This window comes from Peromyscus californicus, unplaced genomic scaffold (genome assembly GCF_007827085.1).
Source record: "Peromyscus californicus insignis strain IS unplaced genomic scaffold, ASM782708v3 Scaffold_3__1_contigs__length_106647218, whole genome shotgun sequence".
Classification (NCBI taxonomy): Eukaryota; Metazoa; Chordata; class Mammalia; order Rodentia; family Cricetidae; genus Peromyscus; species Peromyscus californicus.
The window spans coordinates 8,466,238-8,480,903 of record NW_026294551.1 but is presented as its reverse complement, the minus strand read 5'-3'; the positions used below and the strand labels follow the sequence as shown (position 1 = coordinate 8,480,903).

The window sequence follows — 14,666 nt, the reverse complement described above, 5'->3', positions numbered from 1 at the left end:
TGTAACAAGGCTTCTGATTGGTTTGTCCAGTCTCAATCAACGAGGAAGGAGGGGCCAGGAGACAAGTCTCCCGGTGGCCTGGAGCTGACCTGCCAAAGCTGAGTAAACCAGAAACACCCATCAACTCAGTGGCAGGGGCACCTAACAGGGATGCTAGTTCGATGCAATCCTCACACTCGTCACCCTCAAGGTCATCATCATAGACCAGTCCCGCAGGTGGCTACCATGACCCTCAATTACTTTACATGGTGACTCAATTACTTTAGAAGGTTACAGAAAATTTTAAATGAGAATGGTTGGAATACATATGTCAGGTACCTTATAATTTTCTGGAAGACATGACCTAAGAAATCATCTCATTTGGGTTTTTTTTTTCCATGTAGCTCCAGAGGTCCAAGGAAGCCACAGGGGAAAATACACGATACATCTTAGCCCGTATCATCTGGCTTTGGAATATTCTTTGTGTGTGTGTGTGTGTGTGTGTGTGTGTGTGTGTGTGTGTGTGTGTGTGTGCAAATGGAATTCAGGTATGCTATAGGGTAGAATGCAAATTTCTATTTATTTGGAAAATTAAATAGAAGGGAAAAGGTTATATGGATGGGCAGTCGATTTGGGTCATTCAGCCAGATCCATCTTGGCAGTGTCCAGCCTCTTCTACCAGGACAGTCATCTTGGGAGACTGAGGAACTGCTACTAATGCTCCCATGCCTTCCCAGTATGAACTCGTTAGCCACAGGGGTCAAAAAGCCTGACCCAGAAGGACCCAGCGGCGTCTGGTGTCATCAACACTCTCTTCTCTCTGGCTTTGTGAACTCTCACGGCTTGGTCTTTGAAGGGTTAAGTTTATTAATTGGGAAAAGTAATTGATGTCTAATACCTCCATCCTTGTTGATGAAGCGTTATTATCTAGACTCAAGGAGTTTGTAATTAAAGAAATCAGTCTCACACACACATTACAAGATCAGTCATCATCAACAAGGCCGAAGAGGATGGGGCATCCTGCCCATGGGCATCCTGAGGGGATGGGGTATCCAGTCTGCAGACATCCTGAGGGGGTGGGATATCCTGTCTGTGGGTCCCAATAGCACAGGGCACCATCCAGAGATGGTGGGGTGCCAATGCCTGGGTGTCCTGAGAGGACACACCCAGACCCAGCCAGTAGGCATCCTGAGGGGACAGAGTATCCTATCCTCTCAGGGCACCCAGCCTGCAGAAATGATGGGAACCCAGCTTGAGGGTACCTTAAGGGGATGGAACACCTAGTCTGTGGGTGTCTTGAGAGTGGGAATTTTGAGGCCTGTGCTACAGCTGGGTTCAGTGGTGGCTTCACATGAGATTTTGGGGCACAAATGGGATCTGGGATAGTGGAGGAGATTGAGAGTCCATAAGTGGGGATGGAAGAGATGGGTGCTCACAGGCCGCTTGGCGGGGAGGGCAGCCTGAACTTGGGTTGCAGCATGTATACAGGTGCAGGAAAGGGAGGTGCTGGAGGGTGACACCCGGGGTCTATGCACTCAGAACCTATGGCTAAGACCCTCTGGGTGAGCACATGGAGAACTGAGGGAAGCTTGGCCTTTCCTGAGAGAGAGGGCGAGGCCATCTTAGGGTATACCCCTTGCCCAGCCCCTGTGCCTGAAAAGCTGAGGAAAAGCCTCACAGGAGACTATTTTCAAATCCCCTGGACCTGTAGGTCCGAAGCAGTATGGCACGTAGTGCCTGAGGGTGCCATCTTGCCCAGATCAAAGGCAGTGCCCTGGGAAGCAGCTGACCTACATTCATACTCACTTCATTCTCTCCCCTCATTCTCCTCCATCTCTCTTTCTCCCCTTCCCCTGTGTGTGTGTGTGTGTGTGTGTGTGTGTGTGTGTGTGTGTGTGTGTGTGTGTGTGTGTCTGTCTGTCTGTCTGTCTGTCTGTCTCCCAGCATGTGTCATCTCCTTCTCCCAGGTCAGGTGATCTTGGCATGTTACTGAATGCTTCTGAATTGGATGCTAACAATATTAACTTTTTTTTTTTGTCACCCTCCTTCACGGGCTGGACTGAAGAGCTACCCATATCCACTTGACATTTTATGAAAGGATCTAGTAAAAACACCCGCTCTGAAGTTTGCACAGCTGAGAGAAGCTGACTGTGTAGGCTTTCTGGGGGCATGTTTGCATTTTCAGCTAGAGACAGTGAGCGTCTTAGTCTAATAAATGCCCGACGCAGAAGTTCAGGGGCCGCTGGAAGCTTGTGAAGGACAGAAGAAACAGAAGCCTTTGGGGCCAGCACACCCAGACCCCAAGTTTATGTTGTTTCTTTCCTACCAGGATGAAGAAGTGCTAATGTCATAACAACATGCATTTAGAGCTGACGGTACACTGACTAGTACCCTAGGAGCTTCGCTTATCTCATTAACCCCTGTCACAGCCAATGAAGTGCATAGAACTGTTATTCCCACTTTATGAATAAAGAAATCGAGGCACACACAGTCTCTGTGAGTCATCCAAGGTCACCCAGGTGGTAAATGATAAGCAGGGGTCCACCCATGATAGAGGCCGCTCAGCAGTCTGTGCTGCTCTAGCTGGGGCATGATGTTTCATGCTGCATTGGTGGCTACAGTTTAAAAAGACACGGGGAATCTGGCTTAAGTCATAACGTGAGCTCATGTTATGCAGTGGCAATCCAAGTATTTGGCGCTGGGTCATATCCCTCCCGTCACCTGGTTTCTAAATCGCATATTGACAGCCTCCCTGGTCTGCCTCTCTAGTGCTGCCCAGAGGGGTTCCTAGGGTCTTGGCTCCAACAGCCCCTCAAGAGTCCCCACGTCTACCACAGCAGCTCAGTTCCCTGTGTGAGCTGCATGCCAGTAATATTTCCTTCTCCCTGGATGATCACGGCATCAAAATTTCATGGCCCCTTTGGGCCACTAATCGCTTCCTAGTTGGCATCAAACTTTAATTGCCTTTCTTACCTCATTCCTCCCCCATCCCAAACCCTGTTCCATTTGGGAGATTCCTGTGGGGCTTGGTGACTGGCCAGCCAGTCACCAGAGTCTCAAGAGACCCGAGGAAGGCCTCTCCAACAGCTCTGGGATGCCCATGGGCAGGGGATGGCAGGAGGGTGGAGAGAAGGCATCCTGCATTCTGCCAAGCTCAAGTCTTGTGAGAATATAACAGGGGTGGAGGCAGAGCCAAGAGGAAGAGGAAAAGAGAGGGAAGAGGGGGTGAGGAGGAGGAGAGGAGGAGGGGAGGGGAGGAGGGGGTGAGGGAGAGGAGGAAGAGGAGGAGCCATTTTAAGCTCTGCTGCCCTCCTTAGGTCAGTCCTGTCTCCTCACAGCACAGCTGAGCATCTCCCAGGCCAACGGTTGAGTCTCACTGAGAAGATGGTAGAAGACGCCAAGGGGCAGCCTGGGGCAACGCCAAGAAGACACACATTGGGATCACAGAATCCTGGGGTCATGCTGGCAGTTGGACGCCTCAGCTAGAGCACCTGGGCAGTTGGCCTTGCTGAGCTTCTCTACTTTCCTCCTTTGATGTTGGGCGGGGCCATAGCTAATGCTGGCCAATGACTGTCAAAAGAGGGACTGATTGATGTCTTTGGAGGCTGACATGACGTGCCCTGCCTCCTGTGTATTACATCCAGTGCATCTACTACACAAAGGCATCGCCCCAAACTTTTCACCCCTCCTCCTCCTGCTGTACCCTATCAGGGTAAAGGGCATCTGGCGGGACTCAGTGGGGACCCTAAGGCCAGGCCGTTAGAGGCAGCTTCTTTGGCAAAGCCAGAGCCAAGAATGGCTGGGGTGTGGTGGGTACCAGAACTTCTGTGCAGGGCCCTCCCTCAATGGCAGCATGGTGGTGCCACCATCAGAGGCTACAACTGTTGGGGTCAGGCTCATGATCTGGGGTGTTCTGCTGCTTGGCACAAGGAGGTCTCCACAGAACAAAGGAGACCACAGACACTTTAGAAGTCACTCATCCGTGCAAGACTGGAAGCTGGAGACATAGGCAGGGCCAGGTGGCAAGAGGAAGAGTGAGTCATTCATTCATTCATTCATTCATTCATTCATTCATTCATTCATTCATATGTATTTGTTAAGTCCCTGTGTACTAGGCACTGCTGTTGGGGTTGGGAAATCAGGAGTGAATACAAGAGAGAAATGGATATACGAAAGACCATGTCAATGCACTGGGAGACATGTTCTGCAGAAGGAAGGGTAGAGACAGTGGTGCCTGCTCTGAGATGCCACAGTATAGGTGTTCAGAGATGGGAAAGGGACATCAGGTAGGGTCCCAAGGAAACCAGAAGTCAGTACGTAACTATACAAATGCTAGAGGGAGTTAGAGGTCAGCTTACAGAGAGCTCTAAGAACAGGTGGGTCTACACAGACACAAGAGCGAATGTGTGGAGATGACATGGTGAGGGAGCCGAGGAGGGACTCGGCCACTCTTGTATCCATGTGACCAGAACATTCAAAGCCTTTACGGTTTGTCGAGAGCATCTACAAAGTTATCCCAAAACCACCACAAGGAGCTAGATGCCGCTCTTCATTCCCTCACATGGGAGATGAAGCAGACTGAATTCAGTATCACATTGTGATGGAGGTGGGAGCCGAAAGGGGCAGACCCAAGCTGGGGACTCCCCGACATCAGAAGGGCTGTGCCAGGCTCCTGGCTCAGTCATAGCCTGGTTCACACTCCCTTCCCTGAGTGTGCCCAGAGAACTGCCAGTTTTCCCACTCCCTTCTGGGGTGGGGTCTTGGGAAGTCTCCCTGGCTCTGCCTCTCCCCAGCATATGGACAACAGGGGATGGTAAGCGGTATGTAACCAGGGATGGTTCGGCAGCAACCGGCTTGTTTTCCTTTCCATTATAGACCGCTCCGCTGCTGGCCCATTTGTTGCTATTGGCATCCCAAGGCCCCAAATTACAATGACTAATTCTTACCACTTAGGGAGCTCTAGGGGCCTTTGCTGCAATGTGCTGGGGATGGGATAGCCAAAGTGGATAACCCACAGCAGCTCAGAGACCCAGTGTCTCCAGATCCCCACTCCCCAAGGGGCCAGGAGTCAGGAAATGGGCTTCCTGACAAGCAGGGAACCCATTAAATTCTAGAATAACCAACAACGCACAGGCCAGTCCCTTCATCAACATGAGGCGATGTCTAACAGCCAGCTGGTATAAGGTAGTGAGCCCTCCATCGCTGAGGGTATGAAAGTTGGCCACAAGAGCACTGGTCCTGGATTTGCAGGGCAGCTTCAGATAACTCTCTGAACCCCTGAGACAGGAAACAAGCCCATTCTCCCTCTCCTTTAGCTTACAGCTTGACCGTGTCCTAGGAAACAAGGTCAAATGCATTCCAATATGCAGTTTAACACACCATCTTAAACTGAAGGTCTTAAACACAGGTCTGCTATAAAGGATTTGGCCTCCTTCCCGGCCCCCTTTCCATGATGGAATGAGGATCCTGGCCCCTACTCCAGCCTTCCAGTAGAGGACGTAGGGGAGAGGCGGTCGATAAGTATTTGCCGAATAAGTGCAGGAGAGTATTCCCACAGCAGGTGCAAGCTGCCTGCCTGATTTGGTCTCTGGCTTTGGGTCCCAAGTGGACCCTACCCCACAAAGGGGGAACTTCTTTAGCCAGCGGTAGCAGGGCCCAAACACCATCACTCATCTCACCATACCAACAATGTTCCAGACCCCCCAGCTGACATCAAGAGGTACCCAGGGGGAGAGGAGAAGGGGACAGGGAGAAGCAGGGCCATTTCCCACCCTACGCTCATGCCCCTGTGGAGCTTTTGACAGCTGAGCCCCGGGCCAGCATGACACAAGCCCTCCTGGTAATTAGCAAGAGGCCCTGATCAATAAGTTATTTTTTGCTGTCAGTAATTAATAATTACAGCTTAGCCACACCATGTAATTAAACTTTCATCCCATTCCCCCGTGTGCTGTTTGGCTTTTATCGTGATTAGCTCCCAGCACTAAACTTTCTCCCTTTGGGGCCCTCCAGGGGCTTCCGGATTGGCATTTCCAGGCCTCCATCAGGGTTTCCCCCACTGTCTGGTTCATTCAGCCTTCAGTGTCCTCTTGTTCCCCCGCCCCAGGTGCAATTCTCTTGAAAAAGAACCTCCTAGAATGGCTGGTTCGGCGGCTCCTGCCCCCTTCCCCACTGCTTGTGCGTGCAGGCCAGGATGCCTTCTAGCAATGGTCAAGCTCACAAGCCTGTGAAAAGTCTCCAAAGCACTCAGACTGTCAGGAAGCCAGCTCCCGAGGATTGGTGGAAATCTCTGTATGTGACTAGCTCCTGGGAGCTCAGAGCATGGAGGACCACTCCAGGAAACACTAAGGTAGTCACAGAAGGAAGTTTGTAGCTCCTGTGGATGAAGGACTTGCTGGGGCCTTCTCCCTGGGGCTTCTAGCCACGCCAAGTCTGCAAAGACAGAGATAATGTTCCCAAGGTACAGATGAGGAGACAAGGCTTCCAGTGGCTAAGAGTCTTGCAGAAACATCTCTGTAGCTGCCTTCACCAGATCATGAGAAACCTTTCTTCCTTGTTTGGGAGAGAATATTTTCTGTGCTATCACTGCATTTTGTCTGGAAAATGAGCAGAAATCATGTAAGATCCATTTGGGGACAAATGGCCAAATGATAGTTTTCAGTACATCCAGGTAATGTAGCTTTAGTCCTGCACCTGGAAAAAGAACTAGGAAAAAAATCTCCATAACATCCCAATGTAGTGACCACTGGGCATTTGTCTCAAAGGAGGAGCAGCTGCTGGGTGTATCCTGTGTGTGTCAAGTCTGCAGAATGGAAGTGCTGGCAGTTTTAACTATACTCAAAGGATCAATGGCAGGGCCTCAGAGGCAGAGAAACTCTAACCCCAAAGCAGATTTAAAAAAAAAAATGACCTGTGCCCTAACCTCACCCCTCAGATAGCAAACCCAGCATCACCTTCAAGGTGGAATCCAGAGATTGTCTTCCCATAATCCTCTGCAGGGAGACAAATGGAAGGGGGGGGCCAATGCTGGCAAACAAACATCCTCAGAGCCAGAGAACATAATCAGAGCAGAAGGGGCCCAGGCAGCTCCCCAGTAAGACAGAGAAACAGTCAGGAAAGGGCTTCTCCGATCCTGTCAGGAGGATGGAGCTCATCTGGGAGACACACAGGGATGGGAGGCCAGAACTTCAGTAGACACTGGCATCTTGGCATCAGGGGGATAGGCAGGTATAGAAGTGGGTGGGGCATGAAGATACCAGAAGAAGGTGCCCTGGAGACTCCATAAGGGCTTGGTCCTAGATGGGCGACTAATTTGTGAGTCACCTGCCCCTCCCAAGTCCAGTTACACAGCTGTTGGGAGTCTGCACGGAAGTGGGGCAAAAAGGTTCCACACAAGTTGCTACCCCTTTGAAACCTCCCTACGGCCATCTCAAAACAAACTCGCCAGGCACCCAGAGTGGAGGACAGCTCATTCCTACTCTGTCAGGGCCACTGTCTTGGGTCTCCACAAAATCCCATCCTAGACAAGAGGCCCCAGCTACAGAGGGTCCTAGTAGCAGAGAGGGGGGCTCAGGACTCCTACTCTACGTATCAGTGTGGTCTTGGGCAAGTCAGTTCGCTGCAAAGGGCCTCAGTTTCCCCATCTGTTAAATGGCTACTAGAATGTGATGACCTCCGAGGTCCCTGCCTACTGGAAGGTTTTACGGTGACTATAAAAATAATAACTTTTATTGCCTTTACATTTATGGAGCTCGTTAGAAAATTTCCAAGTGCTTTTACCTAAATTACCCTGTAAAGTCTTTAAAGTCTTCCCTTCGACCCTGTGAGTGACAACCGGTTATTTTTATCTCCGATCTTGGCTTTGAGGATTGCCTGACTTGGGATACCATGGGGTCCCTGCTTTCCGAGGCTCTAGGACCCCAGAGGTGGAGAAGGGCTCTGTAGGGGGATTGCAGCGCCTCCATCCCAGTCCCTCCCAACCTGGTTCTTGGGTAGGTCTGGCTTCCCTCTGAGCCCGGAAAACCCAAAGAAATCCAAGGCCAAACCGGCGAGTCTGGGGATTCAGTCTAGACTCCTCTCTCTGCCCCCAGCAGGCGCTGCTCAGCCACTGCTGCCACCACCACCTGCATCCTCGAACCCCAAACGCAAGAAGAAAGCTCCGGTGCAGCTGCCCTAACCTGCCAGGACCCTCCAGAGGACCCGGGAGACGGCTGAGCATCCGCTGCAGGAGGCAGGGAGAGACAACCCCATCACACCTCCTTTCCAACACACCCACTCCACACCCACTAGCCCTTCACCGCCAGGCTGGCCGCTCTGGGAGGCTACAGATCAAAGCAGCAGTGGACAGACATCCAGTGAGCTGTGGAAGCCGGAGCCTGGGACTGCCCGCTGGGTGTGTCTGGAGGGTGGGTTAGGTCTGCCGCTGTCCCTGCCGCTCGGCTCCAGGCCCATGCCGCCAACCCACTCCAGCTCCAGCGCCCGGCCAGGCAGCCAGGAGCAGGTTCCCGTACATGGCCAAGCAGAGTGACTGCTCCCGAGGGGAAACCAAGAGGGCACCCTGAACCTCATTACGGCTTCTTCCTTGCTTCTCCCTGCCCCATCTTCTCACCCCGGGGGCACCCAGTGCCTGCCTGGCACGGCCTTGCCCTTCACTTAGGACCCCAAGCAGGACCCGGAGCCTAGGGAGTTCAGTGGAGCCAAGACATGGAATGACGCGCCCCTCCTTTCCCGGCCAGAGGGCACCCACGAGGGCCCACCTACTGCACCTTAGGTGCTTAGGTGCTTCTCCACCTCCCCCGGAGATCTCACCATCTCCATCCAGACAGGCCAGAAGTCTCGCGGACACTGCCCCACCCCAAAGAAAGCCCCAAAAGTCGAAGAAGGGGAGAGCTTTGAGACTCCCAGGAGATGGTGCAGCCTGGGCTAAGCGCGGTGTTTTAGGGGGCACTCCATTCCCGCCCATCCGAACCCGTTTCCCAGTCCACGTGGAGAGAGTCGCCCATACAGTACCTTGGGCTCCGGCCGAGTGGATCCGATGCAGGGCCAGTAGAGTCCAGATCGGCAGCCTCCACATGCTGGCCATCCTGGTGGAGGGGTCCTCTACGGTGCACCCTCCTTGTGACTTGTTTTATAATCCTGTGGGGTCCCGGTACCCCGCGCCTTCGTCCCGGGAGACTGTGTGGCCGAGTCCAGGACGCTATGGCCGGAGGGGCCGCGCAGGCGACCCCAAATGCTCCTTCCTCCTTCTGTGTTTGCTGCTCCGCAAGGAGAGGGGAGAGCAGAAAGGGGCCAAGTCTCCTTTCAAACTCAGGGCGTCTATATCCCTTAACACCCCGACTCCGACTACTTCTCGCAGGCAGAGCGACCCCTGCGATCTGGCTTGGTTGCTGGCCGAGCTCCCGAATGAGAGGACAACTTCAGGAAACTTCCTCCCGATGGCCACGTTGCCCGCCTCCCGCCCCTCCCCGCCCCCTGGTTGGGTTCTCCCGGGCCGACGTAGTCACTGTGGTTCTAGACGCCCGGCCCCTGGGACTGGATGCAAGCGGAGCGCAGCGGCAGGCGCGGGTGCCGGGTGTCTTTCAGAGGGGGCGCAGGGGACGAGGGGTGGGGGCGCGGTTAGCATAACGGTCCGAGTCTCCCTGGAGTCGAAGTTTTCTTCTCTTCTAACTTTGCAGGCGGCACCTGGCAGGGCCGAGCCACCCTTTTCAGCTCCGCGGTCCTCGCGCCCAATTCGAAGATTTCGGGGTTACCTCCCCGGGGGCTTCGGTGCCGGGCTCGCCCTCAGCTCCGCGCCCCTCTGGCTAGCAAACTTTGCGGGTCCCGCGGCCCGACGCGCAGCCCCGTGCGCCCATGTCTGCGCCAGCTGCGGGTGGCGATGGATGCCCGGCTCGGGTGCCCGGCTGGGCGGCCAGGGTTCTAGCCAGCGCCCGGGGCGAGGAGCCTCTTGCGGGCGATCCAGTGGAGGAGACCAGCGGGTCCTGCTCTCCGCCGCGCCCCGGCTGGAGCTCCGCGCGAGCCGCACGGGAAGAGCTCGGCCGGCAGCCCCAGGTTCCGGGATTTCGGCGCCGCCTCGGCCGCCCGGCGTTTTCGCCCAGCGCGGGGACCCGAGTCTCCGCGGCCGCTCGGGCGCCTCGGTCGCGCCTGCCGCTCGCCCACCTCGGGAGCCGCTGGCTCGCGGAGCCCGGAGCCCTGGGCTGCCGGGGCTCAGCGTCCTAAGAGCCGCTCTGCTGCCGAGCCTGAGAGTCTGCCTGCGCCGAGCCGGAGCTGCGGGGGCAGCGGGAGCCGGGGACGAGCGCGGCGGAGGCGGAGACGCGGAGAGGGGGGCCGAGCGCTACCCCGTGGCCGCGACTGGAGCGCAGCCTGCGCGCAGGGAGGGGGCGGCGGCGGCGGCTCCGAGCCAGGCCCGGGAGCGAGCCCCGCAGAAACCCAATCCGTGTGCGCGGCCGCGGGCTCCCGGCGTCTCCCGGACCCACCGGAGGGCAGTAGTGCGGGCGGCGAACGTGCCGCTCTCTCTCCGGCCTTGTCTTCCAGGTTCAGCCCTCCCTCTCTCCCTCGAAGGCCTGCCTCATCCAGGTCTTCCATAGGCCGGAGTCCCCAACACCCCTCTGGACTTGACAGGGCAGGACAGTTTGGGAAGGGTATGTGTGTGTTAGCCGGTTGACTCCAGTTTTTCCTTCCCAGGTCAGACTCTTAAACGAAAGTCTGGAACCGCTCAGGGAGGAGAGCAAGATAAAGGAGAAGCCTGGGACTCGCAGAAGGCTGAGAAAGTGAAGTTGGTGCCAAACTCGTGCACTCTTTGTTTCTTTCTTCTTCTCAGCTCCCCCTTTAAAGGCACATTAGCAGCGGAGACACAATGGAGAGAGAGACAGAGAGGTCCTCCCTTGTGGCCCAGGGAAGGGAGCAGAATGTACCTTCCAGTGTGGCAAGCCCAGGAGCTGTTAAGACCCTTTTAACCGGTGCACTCAACAGTCAACAGGCGCCTCTACCTCCGTGGGCTCATTCCTCCATTAAAAATATTAAAAGTAATATTTTGCGGCTGTGTTGGCATAAAAACAAATATATTACTACATATTAAAACATTTTCTTTCATTTAAAAGTTCATTTAATTTTTCCCCTGATTTTAAAAGAAATTAAAACATTTCCGTGGGTTTCCTAAAAGACTGTAGTCCCTGGCACTGAGCCTGCTGGAAGAAATCAGCCGTTCAATCTTGGTATTTCGGCTGGAAAAGGAAGGAGGGAGACCCTTCACCTTTGCCAGCCTTCCCCCTTCACTCCTCCGTGGGCCCACTCTTCTGAGCCACACCCCGTTGTCTTCCTTTTCTGATCTTTGCCCTTCAGGTATCTTACTGACTTTGAGGGCTCTGCCCCATCCTCTTCAGCCCCAGGGTGCCTCTTGTCATCGCTGTGGAATGGACACAGCCACTGCACAGATCTCATTGCTCTCCCGGTCTCTCCTCACCTGCCTTGGAAGAACAGCTGTGAGCATTTAGTGAAAACGGATGAAAAACTAGCCTGCCTTTCTTCTGCTTTTCATTCGTCCACTTCAAACAGTGTTTTTGCCTCTTTCTCCCTGCTTGTCTGTGCTCAGTCCAGGCCCAAGGCTTGCTGTCTGGCTGATGTTTGACTGAGGAGCGGCTTTGGGGACAGGCAGGCTAGATATAGCAGATCTATTCCCCGGCTGGGTGGCCAGGCCCCTCCCATCCCCCCAGACTCTGAACTGCACAGTTGAGAGCTCAGGCCCTGCCCAGCCCATCAGGAACAGCTGTTCTTTAGGGTGTTGTTACTCAGCTTGCTCGCAGAGGGGGCCTGAGAGTCAGTTTTGCAGCAAAAGCTTCTTAACCAGCAAGCGAGCAGCTGAGAGGCTGTCTGTGCCCTTGGGCTGGAGTTCATGTGGGTACCAGCTCTGAAATCTTGGTGGATTCCTCCATTTGGGTCCAGAGCCCCGACTCATAACTGCAAGGCTCTGAGCTGACTGTTGCTCCAGCCCCTAATAGCATTTGTGCTCGTCCTAAGAGCAGACCTTTTGCCTAACCAGGTGGATATCTACAAATCTAGTAAGCCTTATCCCCAGGAGAGGCCAAAAAGAAAAGGGAGGGTGTTCTCTGGTCTTTGTTGGCAGTCTTCCATGCCTGCATGGTTAAGAGGAGGCCCTCTCCTGAAGCTCTCAGCCAATCTGCCTCCATCGATCCGGAATAGAGAGAAGACTCAGGCTTTGGGGGCCTCAGCTTATGCGAACTCGGTTTTGCTTCTTATCAGTTTTGCTGTGGGAAGCCTGTCCCTTTGAGAGGAACTTGTTTCTGGGAAAGTCACTTCCAGACACCACGCCCTCGTTCTTGGTGGCCCTGGAATAGTTAGAAGGTTTCAAAGGGGGCTAGGAAGACAGCTCAGTGGGTAAAACGTTTGCCTTTCAAACGTGAGGACGTGAGTTCTATACCCTCCCCCGGAACCTGCCTGGGGGCCAGGCAGGTGGTGCTCACGTGTAAGCCCAGCACTAGGGAGATGAAGACAGGTGGATCTCTGGGGAGCTTATCTTAAAAAAACCAGGTGGACAGCACCTGAGGGTTGACAGCTGAGGCTGCCCTCTGGCCTCCACACAATTGTATACCTGTGTGCCTTCTCACGTGTGTGTTTTCTCTTAGGAAAACATCCATGGAACACAAGACTACCTCTCCACCATACATGGTTAGTGAGAGGGTGTTATTTGCTGGGGAGACTTTCTAGCAGAGGAAGGGTCACATCACTGTGTCCAGGAGGAAGATGATAGCTACCACAGGTCACCTTTTCCTTTATGGCCAGCCTTGGACACCAAACCCAGCCTCTGCCTCCTTTCACGGGCACAGAGCTCAGGATGGGTCAGGCAGAGTCAGCTTTTTGTTGTCGTTACTGTGTAATTCTTTTTTTTTTTTTTTTTTTTTCTGTTTCAATCTCTAGTGTAACCGGAGCTAGAACAGAGTGTTCAATTACAGGATCAGCCTGTGTGTTCCAGCAGCAGTGAGTGGTGTCAGGGACCAGTGGGGACACCCTGGAGGCACAGACAGAAGCTTCCACTGCCACCTTTGATGGCTGCTGCTCAAGCTGCGGGGTTCCACCCACAGCTGTGATGCCCACTCCCATGGCTGCTTAGTTGGAGCCAAAGACCCAGACAGCACCCAATTCAGAAGAGAAACGAAGGAGAACAAAACAGAGTCAGGGCTGAAGTGGTCCCCAAGCTATGGCTTTTCAAAGCACAAGTACAGACACTGTGTATCCTTCCCAACACAAGTTTCAGCATCCCCTTCCAGGCAGAGAGTTCTCTCTCCATCAGAACTCAGAGTGCTGTAGATAGGGCTGGGCAGACTGCCCCCCTCACCAGAGCAGGGACCTTCAGAAGAGCATCATTTTCTCCACCTACAGGAACCGAGAAAACGTCTTGCCGTGAAATATAGATATATTAGTAAATTTTCTCATCACCTTGACAAAATACCTGCCAGATGCAACTTAAGAAAGGAGAGGCTTATTTTAGCTTATAGTATTAGGGAGAACAATCCATCATGGCTGAGATGGTGGCTGAGAGGACTCTCTCCGTAGCAATGGGAGCTCGTGTTATGTCCTGTTCACAGCTTGGTAGACTGGCAAGCAGGGGGTGGGGCTCTCCTGGGATATCACCTTCAAGCCCACCCCTGCCCTCATCCCCCACCCCTACCCCCAGCAAGACACTACAGTTGCAAAGATTTGACCTCTCAAAACAGCGCCACCAGCTGGGGACCAAGTGCATGTGCAGTGCAGAGGTGTAGGCATTTCCCATCCAAGCCCTAAAACAAGTCTTTGAGTGAATTGTGAGGAGTAGTCTCTTCCATGTTGGTCTGCCGAAAGATAAAGGAAGGGTGCAATAGATGTGGTTTATTATCTCCCGTAGAAAGAGGAAGGTTCTAGAAGGAAGGTCTTGGTCAGCTTGGCAACCATGATGAACTAAACAGACAGCTCTAGCAGCAGATACTTGTTTCTCACAGTTCTGGGGCCCAGGAAGTTCAAGATCAAGGTCCTAGCTGATTTGGTTTCTAGTGAGACTCTTCTTGGCATGGACAACCTGTGGTCTCTTCTTTTCTGGGACAGGGTTTTGCTGTGTAGCCCAAGTTGACTTCAAAACTTGCCAATCTCCGGCCTCAGTGTTCATGTGCTGGGATTATAGGCTTGAGCCATCATACCCTGCTCTTCCTCATCTTAGCTCAGTTGGTAGAATGTTTGTCTAGCAAGCATGAAATCCTGGGTTCAGTTCCCAGCACCGTATAAACTGGACATGGTGGTACACCTGTATTCTAGCACTCAGGAAAAGCTGGGGGTTTGAGAATGGCAAGTTCAAGGTCATTCTCGGATACATAACAAGTTTGAGGCTAGTCTGGTATACAGGAGACCCTACTTCCACAGAAAGGAAGGGAGGGAGGGAGGGAGGGGGAGAGGGTATGGAAAAGGGAGGGAAGGCGCAGACCCATCTCCTGCTTCTTGCTCCCATGACTTCATCTAAATCCTATCACCTTCTGAAGGCCTTACTATCATACTGACAACTTTGATTTGTGAATTTAATGCAAACCTCACACAGGCCTTCTAAATTACTCATTAAAATTTTCTTTCCTTCCCTTAGGAGAAAGGGCCTAAGAAGGGGTGGTGCTCACCCCTGTCTAGTTTTGGGGCAGCCAGCACTTTTAGCCTCTCTG

The 14,666-nt window shown here is 53.5% G+C and overlaps 1 protein-coding gene across 1 annotated transcript in view; it reads right to left on the bottom strand.

The window, feature by feature from the left end:
• Sdk2 (sidekick cell adhesion molecule 2) overlaps positions 1 to 9,414 on the bottom strand; it is a 285,293-nt gene extending 275,879 nt beyond the window's left edge. Inside the window, 1 exon segment of the mRNA XM_052759781.1 lies at positions 8,986 to 9,414. Within this exon segment, the coding sequence (XP_052615741.1) occupies positions 8,986 to 9,058 (73 nt within the window). The 5' untranslated portion in view covers positions 9,059 to 9,414.
• Positions 9,415 to 14,666: the final 5,252 nt, after the last annotated feature.